The 17,131-nt window shown below is 42.7% G+C and overlaps 1 protein-coding gene across 1 annotated transcript; it reads right to left on the bottom strand.

The window, feature by feature from the left end:
• Positions 1-1,746: 1,746 nt before the first annotated feature.
• FADS6 (fatty acid desaturase 6) lies at positions 1,747-16,149 on the bottom strand. The gene is made up of 7 exons (XM_048487717.1): positions 16,089-16,149; positions 14,823-15,395; positions 10,302-10,468; positions 7,876-8,056; positions 6,052-6,239; positions 3,984-4,163; positions 1,747-2,460 (listed from the first exon to the last, which is right to left on the bottom strand). The coding sequence occupies exons 2-7, from the start codon at positions 15,313-15,315 to the stop codon at positions 2,311-2,313; spliced, it is 1,359 nt and encodes a 452-aa protein (XP_048343674.1). The 5' UTR covers positions 15,316-15,395; positions 16,089-16,149; the 3' UTR covers positions 1,747-2,310.
• Positions 16,150-17,131: the final 982 nt, after the last annotated feature.

Below are 17,131 nucleotides of genomic sequence, written 5' to 3'. Positions count from 1 at the left end.
TTCCAGGCAATGACACTGACTACATTATAATGTTTTGTTCTCTGTACTGACCAGTATTTACTACTTTGAAGGGTTGCTTGTGCTAATTTTAATCTGCTCTTTTATTCTTTACTTGTTTATTACAGTTTCATGGATAGGAGGTAGGAGATGTTATTGTTTTAACTTGCAAGGTATTATTTTTAAATGGAAAGGATAGTTTGAATATAACATGAACAAACAAATAGAAAGACAGCAGAAAAGACCATAGAAAAGCATAATTCTTCTGTGTTCTCCAGTCTGTCCAGCAGTTCTCAGTTCCACACACTCCTACATTCTACACAGAAGAAAGCCTCTCTAGGCTTATTTCCAAGTAAGCTGTTATAAGACTCTAACTCTCCTAGAAGTCTCTTCATATTTAAAGTTATGAAATAACTACTACAATTCCTTTGACACGCTTCCTAATGGATATTTTTCTACCCTTTAACTGCATGCTTCTCACCAATGTTGAAATTCTGATCCATAGCAAATGATTTATGCCTGTACATACAAGCACACGTGAATAGCTTTTATGTCTCCAGTGCTAGTCAGGACAGTGTGCCTTGGTACTTCTATTCACACTCATTTCTAAGAACAAACACATATATACTGCTGCCTGCAACCCCCGTGACATGGGCCCTTTCCGCACGGGCCACTAACAGTGCCCTAGGGACGGCAAAAACAGCATCCCTAGGGAGCTGTTCGCATGGGGGGTGCAGCTGCATCACTGGCAGCATGCCACCCTTGCACTCCCCTTCAGTTGGCCCGAGGCCGGCTGACCACAATCTTGCTCCCGGCGGAGGTTTTAAGGAAACAGCGGCACAACTTTAACTACCAATGTGGGCTGCTTAGCAGCAGCTGGAAGAGCGCCATTCCCCGCTTTCCCCAAGCGCCTTACCGTGTCCTCGGCCTCGGCGTGTAATGCAGCACAGGCCAGGGGACGCGCGCTAATCCTGTGACTTCCGAGGAGCAGAAATCCCCACAATGGCCTGTCTTGGCTTTAACGCCGAGAACCTGCAATAAAGAAACGTTTAGAGGAACAGCGCAGCTCTCTTGTGAGGAGAGCTCCAGCATGTCTTCCCCCACCACAGCCGGGACGTTCGTCGCGAAGAGCGGTCGAGAAGTGGATTGGCGTCATGTATGCCGACCCAACCCCCAGCGTGGCCGTGCGGAAACGGCCATGGACTATCCAAAAGTTAATCACACCTCTGCTACCTAGGTTAGAAATAATATAGGATCCCTATACTTTCAAGCCTCAAGTGCTGACTGCCCTCAAAACTAAGACTAGAAACCAGCTAGATAGATGGGATCCCTATTTTTGTTATGTTTGGATGAACAAAGAGCACGATTCAGGGACAGCTTTTACAATGCAAAGGAGGAATGCAAACCTTCTCCTGACGTCTTCATCTTCTAACATAGATAATGGAGCATCTCACAAGGAATTCTTTCCCAGTTCCTCTTCCATTTCACAACAAAAAAGAAAATCCGATTGCATTAACATTGAGCAGCTGCTGCATCCTTCTTGGAGAGGGATGCCGTTTGGGGATCCACACAGAAAACACTTCCCACCAAAAGGTCACTCACTAACCAAAGAGCGCAAACGAGCAACTGGATTTGCCCTGTAGTCCTTAACATTTGGAGGGCTGCGAGTTTGACACCAATGCTCTGTAGTATTTAATAAACCCGATAGTCATATTGAACAAAATTATAATAATTATAATTTTTATTATAATAGAATAGATAAAAAGTCTGCAATGTAATTACAATTGTACATTTTAAAAATACTTCCCAAATATTGAAAATTAAATCCACATATTATAATCTATTTATAGTATAATTAAATGCGCCCCTTTAGACGCCTTTCCAATGCAACATTTCAAGAGAATTATTAATAATTCATATATATCATTTCAAAAATCTCCTTTTCTGCTTCCCATTTTTTAGGAATAATATAATATGCTTTCCTTTCCCTTGAACACATCATTGATGTGTTGATGTGCAAAATTAAAACAGAGCAGTGAAAAATAAAAGTTGTTGAAATATTTCTCCCTAGACACTATAGCACTGGAGCTACCGATTTGCCCTTCAACCCATCATGGAGCAGTTGGAATTTTTTAATGTTGCAACATTGCTAGAGTCATATTTCTACATGTTCGACTAGAGTATGTTCAAGATGTCTTGGTTTTCTTTGCAATTGCTTGATCATGTCCTAAATTGGGTTCTGAATTCCTTGGTCGTGCAAACAAATGTTCTTGCCTTGTTTGTCTATCCTCGTTTGGTACCCCAAAGATGCCATCACTGAATTCCAACGAGTTCCGTAATAGGTGGTACATGGACCATCAGTTCCTCATATTTGTTCAGGAATAACTTCAAACGGGCAAGATAAGAATCTTCATTATATGGCAATTTCTTTTCTTTTAAGTACTGAGAAACAAGTGGCTTGATCTAAAAAGGAAAATCAACATTAACATATTGTGCATGTAATTACTAATATTTACTATCATGTCGGTCAGCCCCTAGATCCATTCTAGCCTGGCTCCCTATGTGCTAAATGCAGAAGAAAAAGAAGATGAGGTGCTATTGGGGACAGCAGGACTTGACAGCTGGTATTTAATAAACCCGATAGTGATATTAAACAATAGTATAAGATGTATTATAATAGCGGACATCATCCACTAGAGGTGGTGATGTCAATGGCTTTGACTAACAGATACCATCTAGAAGTGGTGCCTTTGCAGATTTTTGTAGCCAAATTCTATTCAAACACTATGCAATCCATCTTGAGTTTCAGTGAGAAAGAAGAAGAAGAAGAATTTGGATTTATATCCCCCCTTTCTCTCCTGTAGGAGACTCAAAGGGGCTGACAATCTCCTTGCCCTTCCCCCCTCACAACAAACACCCTGTGAGGTGGGTGGGGCTGAGAGAGCTCCGAGAAGCTGTGACCAGCCCAAGGTCACCCAGCTGGCGTGTGTGGGAGTGTAAAGGCTAATCTGAATTCCCAGATAAGCCTCCACAGCTCAGGCGGCAGAGCTGGAAATCAAACCCGGTTCCTCCAGATTAGATACACGAGCTCTTAACCTCCGACGCCACTGGAATAATAGTTCAGCAGCCTTGAAAGGTGGTGCACTCCTTGGGAATTAGCTGCCTTGGGAGGTGGTGAACTCCTCCCCCTACTTGACAGTCCTCAAGTAGCAGCTGGACAAACTTTAGGTTGAGCAGAGGGTTGGACTAGATTGCCTGCAAGGCCCCTTCCAGGTCCATGACTCGAAGTTCTCTCTTTCTCTCTGAAAGCAATCTGGGCTCTAACTATAATACTTTCCCACTGCTGGGATAGGATTCTCTTGACCTAACATAAGCACGCATCCTTGTTATTCAAGCATACAGTGGAACCTCGGTTTTTGCTGATAATCTGTCTGAAAAGAATTAATGAAAACCGAAACCAATGAAAACCGAGGCAAACTTTTCCATAGGAATCAATGTAAATCCAATTAATCCGTTCTAGGCACTCCAAAAAAACATACCAAAAACACATTTTTGGTGAATAAACGTAATGTTTAATGCTGAAAACAGTAACAAACAATAACACTAGGACCAGCTTCAGAGCCAGTGGACCAATTTCACATCAGAAATCTGTCCAAAGAGGTCTGTTTCTGACGCCTCTTTAAGATTTGTCTGAAATGGGGCAAGACATTGTCATTAAACAAGCTGCAGACACGGCCTGCAACAGCTTTGTCCGGGTGATTTTTCTCCACAAACCCCTGCACCTTACTGCAAATTGATGAAAACCGGGGCAAATCGATGAAAACCGAGACAAATTTTTCACTGAAAAAAACGATGAAAACTGAAACTGATGAAAACCGAAGGCAATAAAAACCGAGGTTCCACTGTATACCCTTCTCTCTGAGTGTATATGAATGCCCCCTCCCCTTCCCCATTCAAAACTGCCTCATCACCACTCATTCTCCCACCTTCAGGCACATATTATCCGAAAGAGTTGGGAAGAGGTGATGCTCCGTGTGGCAGCTGATGAGGGAGTGGCCAAAAGACCAGTCCAACAGGGCGTTTCGAGGCAAGTTCAGAACACCAGAGCTCATCATGTGAATCCGTTTTGGCAACTTGTTAGGAGCAAACATCGGGAGGCCAATGTGCTGCAAGAAAAGAGAAAAAAACACACACATCAGAATTGCTGTTTCGGATCTTCCTTAGAAAGTCTATGAGGAAGAATGACAGTCAAGGAGAAAGGTAGAAATAGACAATATTGGATTGACCATTTCCAAAATCCTTTGCAGATAACTGATCACATGGTCCAAGATGAAAACAAGCTGTGGGAGAAATACTCCAATTGTTCACTGAAGGATCAAACTTGTGCTAATATATCACCAAGGAGGGCCAGTTGTAGGTTTGACAGGGCCCTGGGCAGAAAGTGCTGAGATCCCCTCCCTTCCTCTGTCAACCACCACACTCCAACATTCTTCCAACCCACCCACCTGCATCACCCACATCTGCAACTAAGAGTGTGTCCACTGTGGCAGCCAAAACCACTACCACCGTACTGTCAGGGTCTATTCCCCCGCTGTGTCTGACAGTGAGGATGATAGCCTGTCATGTCGGTCTTTTGACTTGAGACCTAGCTGCAGTACCTCATTGGAGGATGAGGAACCAGCTGCGGTCAGACCGGCCTCTGATGGCCTTACAGACCTAGGGCCAACTCAGCCAGCTCACATTGCTGGCTGCCCTACTCTGAACCTTCTGTTAAACCTGACTTTGTGGACTTTGCTGAACTGGTTCTGGGGAACTGAGTTTGTGTGACCTTTGCTGCGCCAACGGAGCAGTGAGCTTCTTTGATTATTTTGTATCAGTAAAGCTGTGAGTGTTCCCTACACTTTGCCTCGTACCTCCTTTGTGGCCAGCCCGTGACACGTATACAACTTGCAAAACCTTTCCCAGAAGGGCAGGCAGAACATGCGGCCAAGAATGTGGGTGACAAGCAGAGGCATGGGGGGAGCGGGAAATGGCGCCTGGCCCTACCCCCCCACCCCTCCCCCTTCCTCCCGTTCCTGCAGGGAATGGGGCTCCTAAGGTCTCCTGGGAAGTGTACTGTGTTTCCCCAAAAATAAGACACAGTCTTATATTAATTTTTGCTCCAAAGAATGTGTCAGGGCTTATTTTCAGGGGATGTCTTATTTTTTTCCATGATTTGGCGCCCCCCATGTGACCAGATCAGCTGCACCGGGGAATCTGTAACTAGGGCTTATTTTTCAAGTATCCTCCAAAAATCCCAAAAAATCATGCTAGGCCTTATTTTCGGGGTAGGTCTTATTTTCAGGGAAACAGGGTAGTTCCCACCAGGCTGCTTTGAAAGGCTGTTTTAAACTAAGGTAGTTCCCATCAGGCTGCTTTTAAACTAAGGCAAGTGGGGGGGAGCGAGGGGGCGGGGGCAATTTTCCGCCCCCACCGGCACACACCCAGTGAACGATGCACACACACACACACCACTGCCCTCTTATAGCCCTGGCTCTGGTGACAAGGTGTTCATAAGCAAACAGGAGGAAGGATGCATTAAGACGTGGCAAGGCAGATGGGTGGGGTGTCAGCAGCAATGGACCCTGCTAGAAGCCCTGGGCTGTGGCTGCTGCCCCACCTCAGGATATGCTGACACCAGCCTTGTCACCATGTAAGTACCCTGTGGGCAGCAACTACCCATGCAGCCCTGCTTCCCATCTTCAGCAAGCTCTTGGTTTTAAAACATTTTTTCAAACATCTGACATATTTATCCATTTAAATGATTGTTCAACATCTTTGTTGGTGCTTGTTCAAAGATTGCTATTTCTTTTTTTAAAAAAAACAAACTTAAAACACAGCTCTAAGATGTGGGGATGGGAAGTGGATTTGTAATTGCCCCAAAGGCCAGCCAGTCCATATTATTCACAGCCATCTGCGAATGGAAAGGGACTTGACTTCATGACTGTCACAAAAGCCAGCCAATCAACATGTCCAGCTTGTGCGGGAAACAGAAAGAACCGTACACAGCCTTACCTGGAAGATATTAACATGGATGTAAGAATGGGCAAGTAAAGATCGAGTGAGCAGCATACAGCCAAGTGCAGACCATGTAGACCGGAACTCTGAGATATTGATCAGAAGCCAGTAGTGGGAGTACAGGCCAAGAAACATGCAGCAGAGGGTCCGGATGGCTGTTTTCAATCTAACTTCTTTAAGCAACCCTATGGGAACAAGGCCAGAGTTATGGCCAGAATTGATTGAGGCCAGCAGGCCGAGGGAGCTGGAGACAGAAACACAAGCCATGCACCATGAGGAACACCATGTGAGAGACAAGCTATGGGTCACATCCCCGGAGGAATCGTTTCTACTACTGAGTACACATCCCTCCAGGGATGTGACCCATAGCTTCTCTCTCACATGGTGTGCCTCATGGTGCACGGCTTGTGTTTCTGTCTCCAGCTCCCTTGAAAGGCAGCATGCGTGCAAGGAGAAGCAGGAAACTGGCGCCCTTGCAATTGATGCATATACACTACTAGTCTCAGATCTGCCAAAATGCAACAAAAACTGCCGTCTCTGTAGTGTTTTGTGACCCACCACAGTGTCAACCCAAGCACTCAAGACTACTGCCTTCAAAGATAACTTTTTGAAATACTTTTCATTGATCAATAAGGGTACATTTTCTTTTATGGCAGATTTCAGGATTTTTCATACAATGCCTGATTATCTTGATCGTTGATTTTTTTCCTACTTTATAATCTAGATCCTAATTTTTTTTACAGTTATAGAATCAATAAGAATTTACTTTAAAATAGAATTACTCATGCTGTGAACGTGAACATCTGAAAACCAAAGACAACTGTGGATACAAACCTAACACAAAATAGCCATTAAAATGTTTTGCTTGACAATCAGAAGATACGAATGTTGGATAGCATGAAGTTATTTTGCAATAGAACTGCTTTGTGTGGGTTGCCATTACCATGTTTGGCTTTGTATGAGTCCTGACAGATCATCATAGTTAAATTCAGGAACAAATTTACCCACAGGTGGGGCTGTTCCAGTTGCTTTTCCTTTCCTCTAGAGTTACGGATTGGCTTGCTTGCTACAGAGATCTGGAGCTCTGCTTTGTGTACTCCTTCATTTGCTTTTGGCACATAGTTTCCTGAACTGAGTAGGTGGATCTGGGAAGGGCTTGGTGGGTGGATGACTCTTGCCTTGGGGCAGATAGTTGGATTAAATAATCTTTTGTTCTTTCTCAGTTTCATTTTTCCATGTCAATGAACAACAAAAAAACCCAGTATATATAGTGAATGATGACAATAGAAACATAATCTTAATGAACTAAGAACATAATAGTCTTTTGCATGTAGAAGAGAAGAGTTTGGATTATACCCCCACTTTCTCTCCAGTAAGGAAACTCAAAGGGGTTTACAATCTCCTCCCACCCCCCATAACAAACACTTTGTGAGGTGGGTGTGGCTGAGAGAGCTCAGAAGAGCCGTGACTAGCCCAAGGTCACCCAGCTGATGCATTTTGGAGTGCACAAGCTAATCTGGTTCCCCAGATGAGCTTCCACAGCTGAAGTGGCAGAACGGGGAATCAAACCTGGTTCTCCAGATTAGAATGCACCTGCTCTTAACCACCGCGAGGCTCTAAGCATTAACCTAGGGCCATGGTGGTGAACCTATGGCACTCCAGATGTTCATGGACTACAATTGGCCATGCTGGCAGGGGCTGATGGGAATTGTAGTCCATGAACATCTGGAGTGCCTTAGGTTCACCACCACGGACCTAGAGTCTAGTTGGTTTGCAGAAGTTACACCAATATATAATAGACATTAGAGGAAAGTAGCCTACCAATTGCCACTAAAGGGGTGATAATAGGTATTGCTATGGGTGCGATGAACATGTAGACATAGCGGTTTAGGAAAGGAATTTTCCATGTACTAGAATCCCCTAGACCAATGACATTTGTGTAGCCGTGGTGCAACTTCACATGGTTGTAGGTCCCCTGCTCTGCTGTGAAGGCTGAACAAACCTGGGATAGAAAAAAAGATTTTGAAAAAGAGATATTGCCAGCCCCTGTATACAGAATGCGGATACAAGATTCACAGAAATGAAAACATTAGTGTGCACACAGACAGCAATTTTTAAAAAAGCTTTCAATACTGTCAATAGTCTTTTGGCATAGGCATGGCTGAGGACATCAATTAATCTAATACTGATGTGTCTCCTGCAGTCACTGGCCAGCATCATCCCTCCCTCCCCCCTCCCCATCTCGTGATTGTTGGAAATGTCCTCTTCCATCCCAGGCTCTTGAAAGCAGAATGCTTTTTTTCCTCAGTAGCAGTAGATGAAGAAGGCAGCAGGAGAGTGCATGAAGGGGCAAGCAAGCAAGCAAAGGAAGGAAGCACCCCGCAGCCAAGCACTTTCTTTCCCTGCTTGCTTTCCCGTCTCCCTGCTGCCACCACTGCTGGGAAGGTGAATATGCCACAGCCAAGTGCTTTCTATCTCTGTTTGCACTCTTGTTCCTTTGGTGCTGCTGTAATTGCCACTCTCCTGGGAAAGAAAGCTCCTCTCATCTGGGTGCCTGAGATGCAAGTGGTACAATCTTCTCCCCTTTCAAAAAACCATCTGCCAGGCATTTCATTTTGCAACAGGAGGAGGGAGAAAGAGGAAGAGGTAGCAATGATGGAGTGGCCAGACAGTTGTAGCATATGCTAATATTCGATTGGCAGATCATATACCACAACCAGATATACTTAAAAATGTTTTTTAAAGTACTAACAGCACAGCAGAGGCGTAGCTCCAGGGGGAAGTGAGACACACCAGGAACGCGCCCCTGTGGGGATGTGGCAAGGGTGTTCTGGGTGTACCGGGTGCTTTCCCCACTTGCTATGCCACTGCAGCACAGTGAGCCTTTTAAAAAAGTCTGCCAAGTTTCTTTCTCTCATTACTTTTCCCACAGTGTCCCTAAGCATGCTTACTTGGGAGTAAATTCAACTTAAATGAGACCAGTTATGAAGCAGGCTTAGAACAGAGCCTCGAGACTGTAAATCTGCAGTTTAAGCCAGAACAGTCCCTCTGAAACAAAGGAGACTATGTTAATGTAAGAATTTGGGCAACTGTTACCTGAAAATCACCGTAATACACCAAGGAAGGTATTTGGTCAATTTGCACTGTTTAAAGAACTCATTACAGGCAAGTAACCACAGCCTCGGTTCTTTTGGAACCTGGGAGTAGAGAGGTACCAGGAAGATAAGCTTGCTTTACCTGCTTCAAGTTGTCCTGCAAGTTTGAAGTGAAGGTTTGCACAAATAAACATTGAAAACCAGTTTTTGTAGGGAAGCCATTTTCTGATAGGCCCTGAATCAAATAAGTCTAATGCTAACATTGCATGCAGACATAACTTGGTAGAACTGAAAACAGATTACAAATGTTTGGATTAATTTTTGCTGTGGTTTTGTCTTTGCCTAGAAGTGATGCCAGAAGACAGACAGACAGACAGACAGACAGACAGACAGACAGACAGACAGACAGACAGACAAGACCCCAAGGGCCATCCTGCCCGAAACATGAAACATGGCCAGTTCAGATATCCAGGAAGATTAGCAAGACTTAGCTAGAATTAGAGATATCCACTTTTACAATGCACAGCATTATTTATTTATCTACAAAATTTACACCCATTTTTCTTTCCTGTCAGGGTCAGGCATTAAAAAAAGACAGCATTATGAAAACACATCACAAAAATAAGTAAGAGCACAACTAAAATACATATATTGAAATACAGAAACAGTGATTAAAACATATTGTTGAAGGCTTTCACGGCCGAATTCAACTGGTTATGGTGGGTTTTCTGGGCTGTGTAGCCGTGATCTGGTGTATCCACCAGACCATGGCCACACAGCCCGGAAAACCCACCAGAACCAGTGATTAAAACATTAGCGAAGGCTGAAAGATTTGGTCTCTGTATTATGTCTATGTAGTATTTATATACATATACCACCTACTACAAGTGGTAGGTCTTCTGGATTTCAATGCATCCCGGCATAATCCTTTACAACAGTTCCACTGCATAGCCCAGTAAGGATTTTTGGGATGGGTTGTATAACAATTGGGGAACTTGGGGCAGTAGATTTCCAAGCAACAACATGTCTTCCATTTCATGGTGTGTTGTAGGGTTTGTCAAATTTCTGTTTCACACAAGCCTGTTGGATTCTATGCGTAACAAAACTCGGCATTGCTTTCTGTGCCACCAGTATGGCTTTCTGAAAACGCACCTCTTCGAAGAATATGGCCAATACTTTCCCCCACGACTTAGACTCCACCAGAGAACTGTGGCTGGCCAGGTGGCTCCCCTTCACGGTTATTGTGAAATGTGCCACACCCAAGACTACGATGCCCATCAGGAAAGAAAAAATACTGTCTGAACGCAGAAGCAAGAACCCTGGGAAAGGAGAGGAAATTTTAGGAATTTATCTTTTCCTGTGTCAAAGAACACAGCAGATAAAGAATGACAATTTTCTACCCAGTTTGAATAATAAAGCTCTCTGATTTATTTGGGTTTAGCTCAAGCTAGAAGGGAGACTGAACAGAATAAGAACCCTGTGGAGCTAGATTGTGCCTGCACTTGGGATCTAGTGAAGCTTTAATGTTTTGAAATAAGGGCTGCCTATGGTTTTGTTTTTTTTAACATTGATTTGACTGAAAGGATCTAGCTAGTCATGGAGTTGTTGCCATTTTAGGTCTCTTCCTTGTGACTTGTGGCATGAACACAACACTTGACGTGCTGCCCCTATGCTGTGAATTGCACCATCCCTGTCCCAGATCATTGGCTGTCAGTGGCAGGAGATGGGCAACAAAGAGAATGATTAAAAAACCACCTAACCCCCATAACCATATGAACCTTCTGAACCACCATGGTCATCTTTGGAGGCCCTGTTCAGATGTCCCTGCTATCTGAGGTCAGGTGGGTGGCAACCCAGGAAAGAGCCTTCTCAGCTGTGACATGACAATTATGGAACTTCCTTGGGAGATTCATCTGCTCCCTTCTGTTATTGTCTTCTGCTAAAAGGTAAAGACTTTCTCCCATTCATGTGTTTATATGTGCGTTCTAACTGTTCATATATATTTGTATGTCTTTTAAATATTATTTTAATGTTTTTAGTGTTAATTGCCTTGGGGACCATGAGTTTGGTAGTATGGTGGCTTAAACATTTTATAAATAAACTAATTTTCTGTTAAACTAAAGGTTATAAGGAATGGGGGGAAACAAACAAGAAACAACCACCACATCATTTTCTCAGCTGAGGACTAGATATGACTTGTCCACTTCTGTTGAATGGCAATATTTGCAATTGGTATCTTAATACAGCCTTACAGCACTGACAGTGCAGTTATAGAAAGAGTTAATCCAGTCTAAGTCCATTCATTTCAATAGGCTTAGACTGGAGTAACTCTTTTTAGGATTGCACTGTAAGCATTTCAGAGTCCATTTTGCTCCTCTAAATGCTAGCTGAATAGAAGAAGAAAACAAAACCTACAATATTTGCCTATAAATATTTGATGTTGATTAATAAATATGATATGGAGAGTCTTATGAATGAATGGAATCAAGAGTTTTGATTGCCTTTGTTTTGCTAAAGCAATGGAATATTGTCTTAAAGTTTATACTTATCCTCTCCATGGATCTTAAGCTGTGATTCATTCTGCAAAAATTATGTTGAAGATATACTGGACACCACAGTGACTATTTAGCAAAGGACTGAATAAAGTATCTAAATGTTGGTTTTGTAATTGACAGGACACACCTCTTAAACATATGTTTTGGGCATAGCCAGTCATTCCGTTTTTCCAAGAAAAAGTTATTAGTCGTATCAATTTTGTATTAGAATGTTCATTGATTCTTTAGGATACTTATGTACTTTTAAACTATGGTATCTGCCCGTCTCTTAGAAGCTAAGCAATTTATTTTTAGATATTTGTGTGTGTATTTCTTTCTCTTTTGTCCCCCTTGTTCTTTTTTTTCCTGGGTTTGGGGTGGTTTTGTTTTTGTTTGAAAAAAATTAAAAGACATGACACAAATACATCTCTTGTAACATCTAGACAGACCTTCAAACACATTCAACCATGTCTATATAAACAAATTCCTAATGGTCAAAATAATCAAGGACAAACACTAAGCAGAACATCTCATTAACTAGTTTAGAATTTTTTCTGTCAAAGTAGATGCCATTGCTGGTTGAATGATACGACCAGTTAGGACTCCAGAGAAAACTATAAATGGGAGTCCTGTAGTATACCACCCTAATCAGGGTCCCACCTCCAGATGTGACTATTTTCTGGCAAACTTCTTCTCATATGTTCAGGACAAGATTTTATGGATTTGGGGGCCCAGTTTTTAGGAAGTGAAATGCAGTGTTTTTGACCTGATCTGTCAAAACTCATAAATGGGATCTGGAATAAGGTCATAACAACAGTCATCTCCTTCCTTCACTCATCACTTGAAATAAACAAACCCAACCTGGCCATAATAGTTGCATTATGATGCACAGGCATCAGGTGCCACGACTAGTTTGCATCACAGGCCATTACATACGCACCAAACCTGACAAGTGGAATTGGATAAATCTAATATAGCTGGAGCAATCCATAAATATAGTATAGTACAGCAATAAAGTGCAGTATAGCTGGAACAATCTGTAAATAGGGTAAGCACAGACTCACAGTCTATAGGTACACTGGAGGAAAAAAATGTCCCGTCTCTTTAATAGAAGTCTAATGTGAGGCAACGTTCACTTCCTTTGGCATGGAGGTAAATGACATCACTTGGTAAATAACAGTTAAACTGCTGTTAAAGGGACTTTTCTCCAGGCTGTTTTACTATTTTATTACAGCCTATTTATTATAGGGCAGTGGTGGCGAACCTTTGGTACTCCAGATGTTATGGACTACAATTCCCATCAGCCCCTCCTCGCCAATTTGGCGCCATGCTGGCCAGGGGCGGTGATGGGGAGGGAATTTTGAGAATCCATAACATCCTGGAGTGCCAAAGGTTCACTCCACGGATATCTCGAACAATGTTTACAACTGATAAATCCCAACTTTCTGCATGCAATATGTTACGGTGGACTATTATTGCATATCTTGGGAATCATTAGAACATTCTCTGTGTGTAGTACATGGCATAACAGTGGGCGTGATATCATTTCCATGGGTAGGTCTTTGCTTGTGTATGCAGCACTGCACCTCCATTGTGGTTGAGCAACCTAACATATCACACAAGAAGAACCAGTTCTCCTGCCTCACGTCTCAACAGATTTAAGGTAATCCTAATGTACGCTGACAAGATAACATCTGTAATTCCAAAGATGGGTGAACTGACAATTTAATTGATTTGTATAACAGCCTAAGGTCACCCAATGGGCTTCACAGGTGAACAAGGATACGAACCACAGATTTATAGGAACTTCAGTCAAAATTTTAATCAAAAAGTGATAAAAACATAACTCACCATTTCATTCACGAAGAGGATAAATTTGTTTTCCAAAAGTTGTGAGAGATACTTTGTGTTTTAATATGCCTCAGTTTTATAGACAAGCAATGAGACACCCAATGAATTACATATACATTAAATTGTATACATTAAATTACATATACATTAAATTGTATTGCTGTTTCACGCATACACATGGAAGGCATAGACCACAGAGACAATGTGCCTCTTGAGGAATTTTGGGGCAACACCTTCATTTCTTGGTGGTCCATTCCCTGCCCTGGCACATGAAGTTAATTTACAGCAGGACAGCAGTGACCTTATTGCAATAATTATAAAGCCTGACCATCCATGAGAGGATCAGATTTTCCAGCGCAATTACTGGACTACTGTTTGGAGACAGATTGGCTCCTTAAAATACAGGAACTGACCATTCCTATCTTATCCAACTATGGACAGAAAGGAGGGAGTCTACATTTTGCAAAATAAATAATTTGGATCTGGATCCTGCAACAAAACATAGCATTCCTTTAACAGCAATGCTGTTTTTTAAACCATTGTGATATTTGCCCATGACTATTGGTGCTCAATACAGTTTGCCACATAACTAATTAGGGCTGAACTTGATTACCTTTAGAGATTTCTTCTGCTCATATAAATCTGTAAGAACCTCAGCATCCTGGTTTCAATACAGTGTTGTAACTGATCATTTGTAGTGTAGGTACTGGCCATATTCCTCTGATGGTAGGCTGGGAACTGTGGCCATAGCGCTAAAGGGAAATTGTTGCCTGTACTAATCAAAATTCAGACCCAAAAATAAGTGCCAGGCTAAGGTCAGACCAAGAGTCCATCTAGCCTATTTCTCATAAGCAGGGCAATGAAGGGCAAGATGTAATACTTATCCCCTTGCTGGCTATAATATCTGGCAATCAAATACATAATCTCCCACAGTGTTCAACATCAATAAAACAGAAAACTGATTTCCCCACAGGGTTGCTGGCCTCCAGGTAGGGGCTGGAGATCGCCCAGAATTACAGCTGGTTGCCAGATGACAGACATCAGCTCTCCTGGAGAAAATGGCTGCTTTGGAGAGTGGGTCCTATAGCATTAGACCCTGCTGAGGTAATTTCCCTTCCCAAACCTCACCCTCCCAATGCTCCACCCTAAATGTCTAGGTATTTCCCAAACTAGAGTTGGCAACCCTGTTTCCCCATGACCTGCAGATGTCCCTGTTAATACAGAATAGGAAAATCAGGCAGGAGCCACACTTTACAGCACACCAAAACATCCTTGGCAGTCTGCTTACCTACTGGAAGGAAGAGAAAGTTCAGAGCAATAATAGTGACGTCAATGCCGTGCTTCTCCCACCAGCTGCTTTTCTTAACCACCTTCTGCACCATCTCAGAGAGTTCCCTCATCAGGGAATCCTCACACCTCCTCTCTCCAGCTGGCAACATATCTTCCTCCTTCACTGCTCTTTTTAATATGACCATCTCTTCTGCTGGGGAACTGGAACGTCCCTCTTTGCCTAGGCCTGAGTAATCTTGGGAGGGCCTCAGACCTTGTTCTTTCAGACCCTCATTCTCAGGAGTACCTTCTCTTTTGAAACTGCTTTGCAGCTGTAATATGGCGTTGGCAGTTCCTTGGGTTGGAGCGCCTTCTCGTCCCAATGTTTCACCTCCTTCCTGGAAACTGTTTTCCCCTGAGGGTGCACCTTCCCCAACAAACTGCTTCTGTTCTCTCCTTTCTGGACGCCATTCCTGGTTCGTCATCAGCATCTCCTGCTGCCTTGGCTCCATCTCCTTGCAGAGCTCAGGACACTGCAGAGTGAGCTGATGTTCTAATGCTTCTGCAGAATCAATAACAAACCAGGCTGTTCCTGGAGGGCAAAAACAGCAGATAATGTAGACGGCCTTTAGCCGAACTGCTACAGTCTGCAGTCAGAAATGCTAACTGGGCTGCAAGTTCATATTGCTTAGCTTTGGCTCTGAGAAGCTGGCTCTGGTCCCATGCCTAGACTCTGCCCCTGTACCGCCCTCTTCTTTGCCTGTCTCCTCCATTCCTTGTCTGCTTGTATCTCCATCCCAGTGCAGCTGTGTCTCTTGCCCTTGACTCTCCCTATCATTAAGAACAGCTTGTGCAAGCAGGAATTCTGCTGTTGTTCTCACCACAGCCGAAGGACATAGGAAGGGCAGCAGTGATGTAAAAAGGAACACAGAGCTCTGCTGGAGGCAACTAGGAAAAGACACAGGGAAAGGGGGGGAGGGGGGAGCAGGAATCTGAAAGGAGACCCAGGTCTTAAAGGGCCATCACAGAGTGAAAGCAAAACAGTTGCAGGCTCCTCTCTCTAAGCCTCCACAAATATGCCTGGCTCCTTACATTAAACAGCATTTTAACACACACACACCCTCTATATTTCCCTTCTATACATCTGGTTATCAGATATCAGGCAAATGGAAATTTGTAAATCAGGATTAGTGTTTGTGCGGGGGGGGGGGCATTCTGCAGGCTGTTCATTATACAAGTCTATTTTTCTGAATTAACTGTTTCTTATTTTTAAATATAAACTTACATCAATGCAAATCTTCCTGAAGCCAGCCTTTGCCACAATGGGCATTTCATGTAAGCCGCCAGTGCCAACATTTTAAATTCCCGAGTCTCTGAAAATCATGTAATTAAAAAAATATATTCCAAATATCACCTTGGATAAGTCGCATACCAATTGTATGTACAACATTTTAAAAAGTATGTTTAGAAGTAGCTAACACAATAAAGAGGAGTGCTGATACTTTGAACATTGATCTCTTGGATGGGAGAAATTTGTTCCTCCCATGTATTTATGCTCACCTTATATCTATAAATTAAGCTCACTAAATGATCATTATTTAGAGCTGATAGCCTTTTATAATGCAAGAGTATTCTTAGGTGTATTTTTGTCATACTAGATGGTAAGCCTACTTCCATCCAAAGTAGAGGAGCAGAGGCTGAAGGCAAAAGGCCTAGAATCTGCCTCAGAAAAACATCTTGAGTCATTTCGAATTTTCCTACTAAACCAATCTTCCATCCCAAAATTTCTGCACCATACATTAGTTGAGAGTGGACTTTACTTTGGAACATTTTGAGGATTGGGGAAAGCAATTGGCCACTTTTGCCATAAAAGGATTTTAATAATATGTTTGTGATTAATCTTGTGCTAGATATTTTTTTCTTTTTACTTGAGTCTTCCATGATAAAGATTCCTGGACTATTACACCTAAATATTTGTATAAGGAGGTTTGCTCAACAGGCTGATCTGCTATTGGCCAGTTATATTTCTTCCTCCTACTGCCAAAAACTACAATTTTTGTTTTACTACAGTTAATTTTTAATTTTTGATCTTACAATACTCTGCTAAGCTAGATAGCATTCTTTTCATTTCTACTTGTGTGATGGACATAACAGCCATGTCATCAGCATAAAGGAGTTTTGGAATTTGCCTCCCCTCAGACAGTTGCAGTCTAGATGTCCTTGTTTTCAAGCCTTTTTCCTACAACTAAAGATACTTTTAAAAAATAACAGCAGCTAAATTTGTCTTAATGAAAGTCTATCACCACAATACCTGTGGGGCTGTTTGCT

The sequence above is a fragment of the Sphaerodactylus townsendi genome, linkage group LG03 (assembly GCF_021028975.2).
Source record: "Sphaerodactylus townsendi isolate TG3544 linkage group LG03, MPM_Stown_v2.3, whole genome shotgun sequence".
Classification (NCBI taxonomy): domain Eukaryota; kingdom Metazoa; phylum Chordata; class Lepidosauria; order Squamata; family Sphaerodactylidae; genus Sphaerodactylus; species Sphaerodactylus townsendi.
This window is presented reverse-complemented; position numbering and strand designations above follow the sequence as displayed.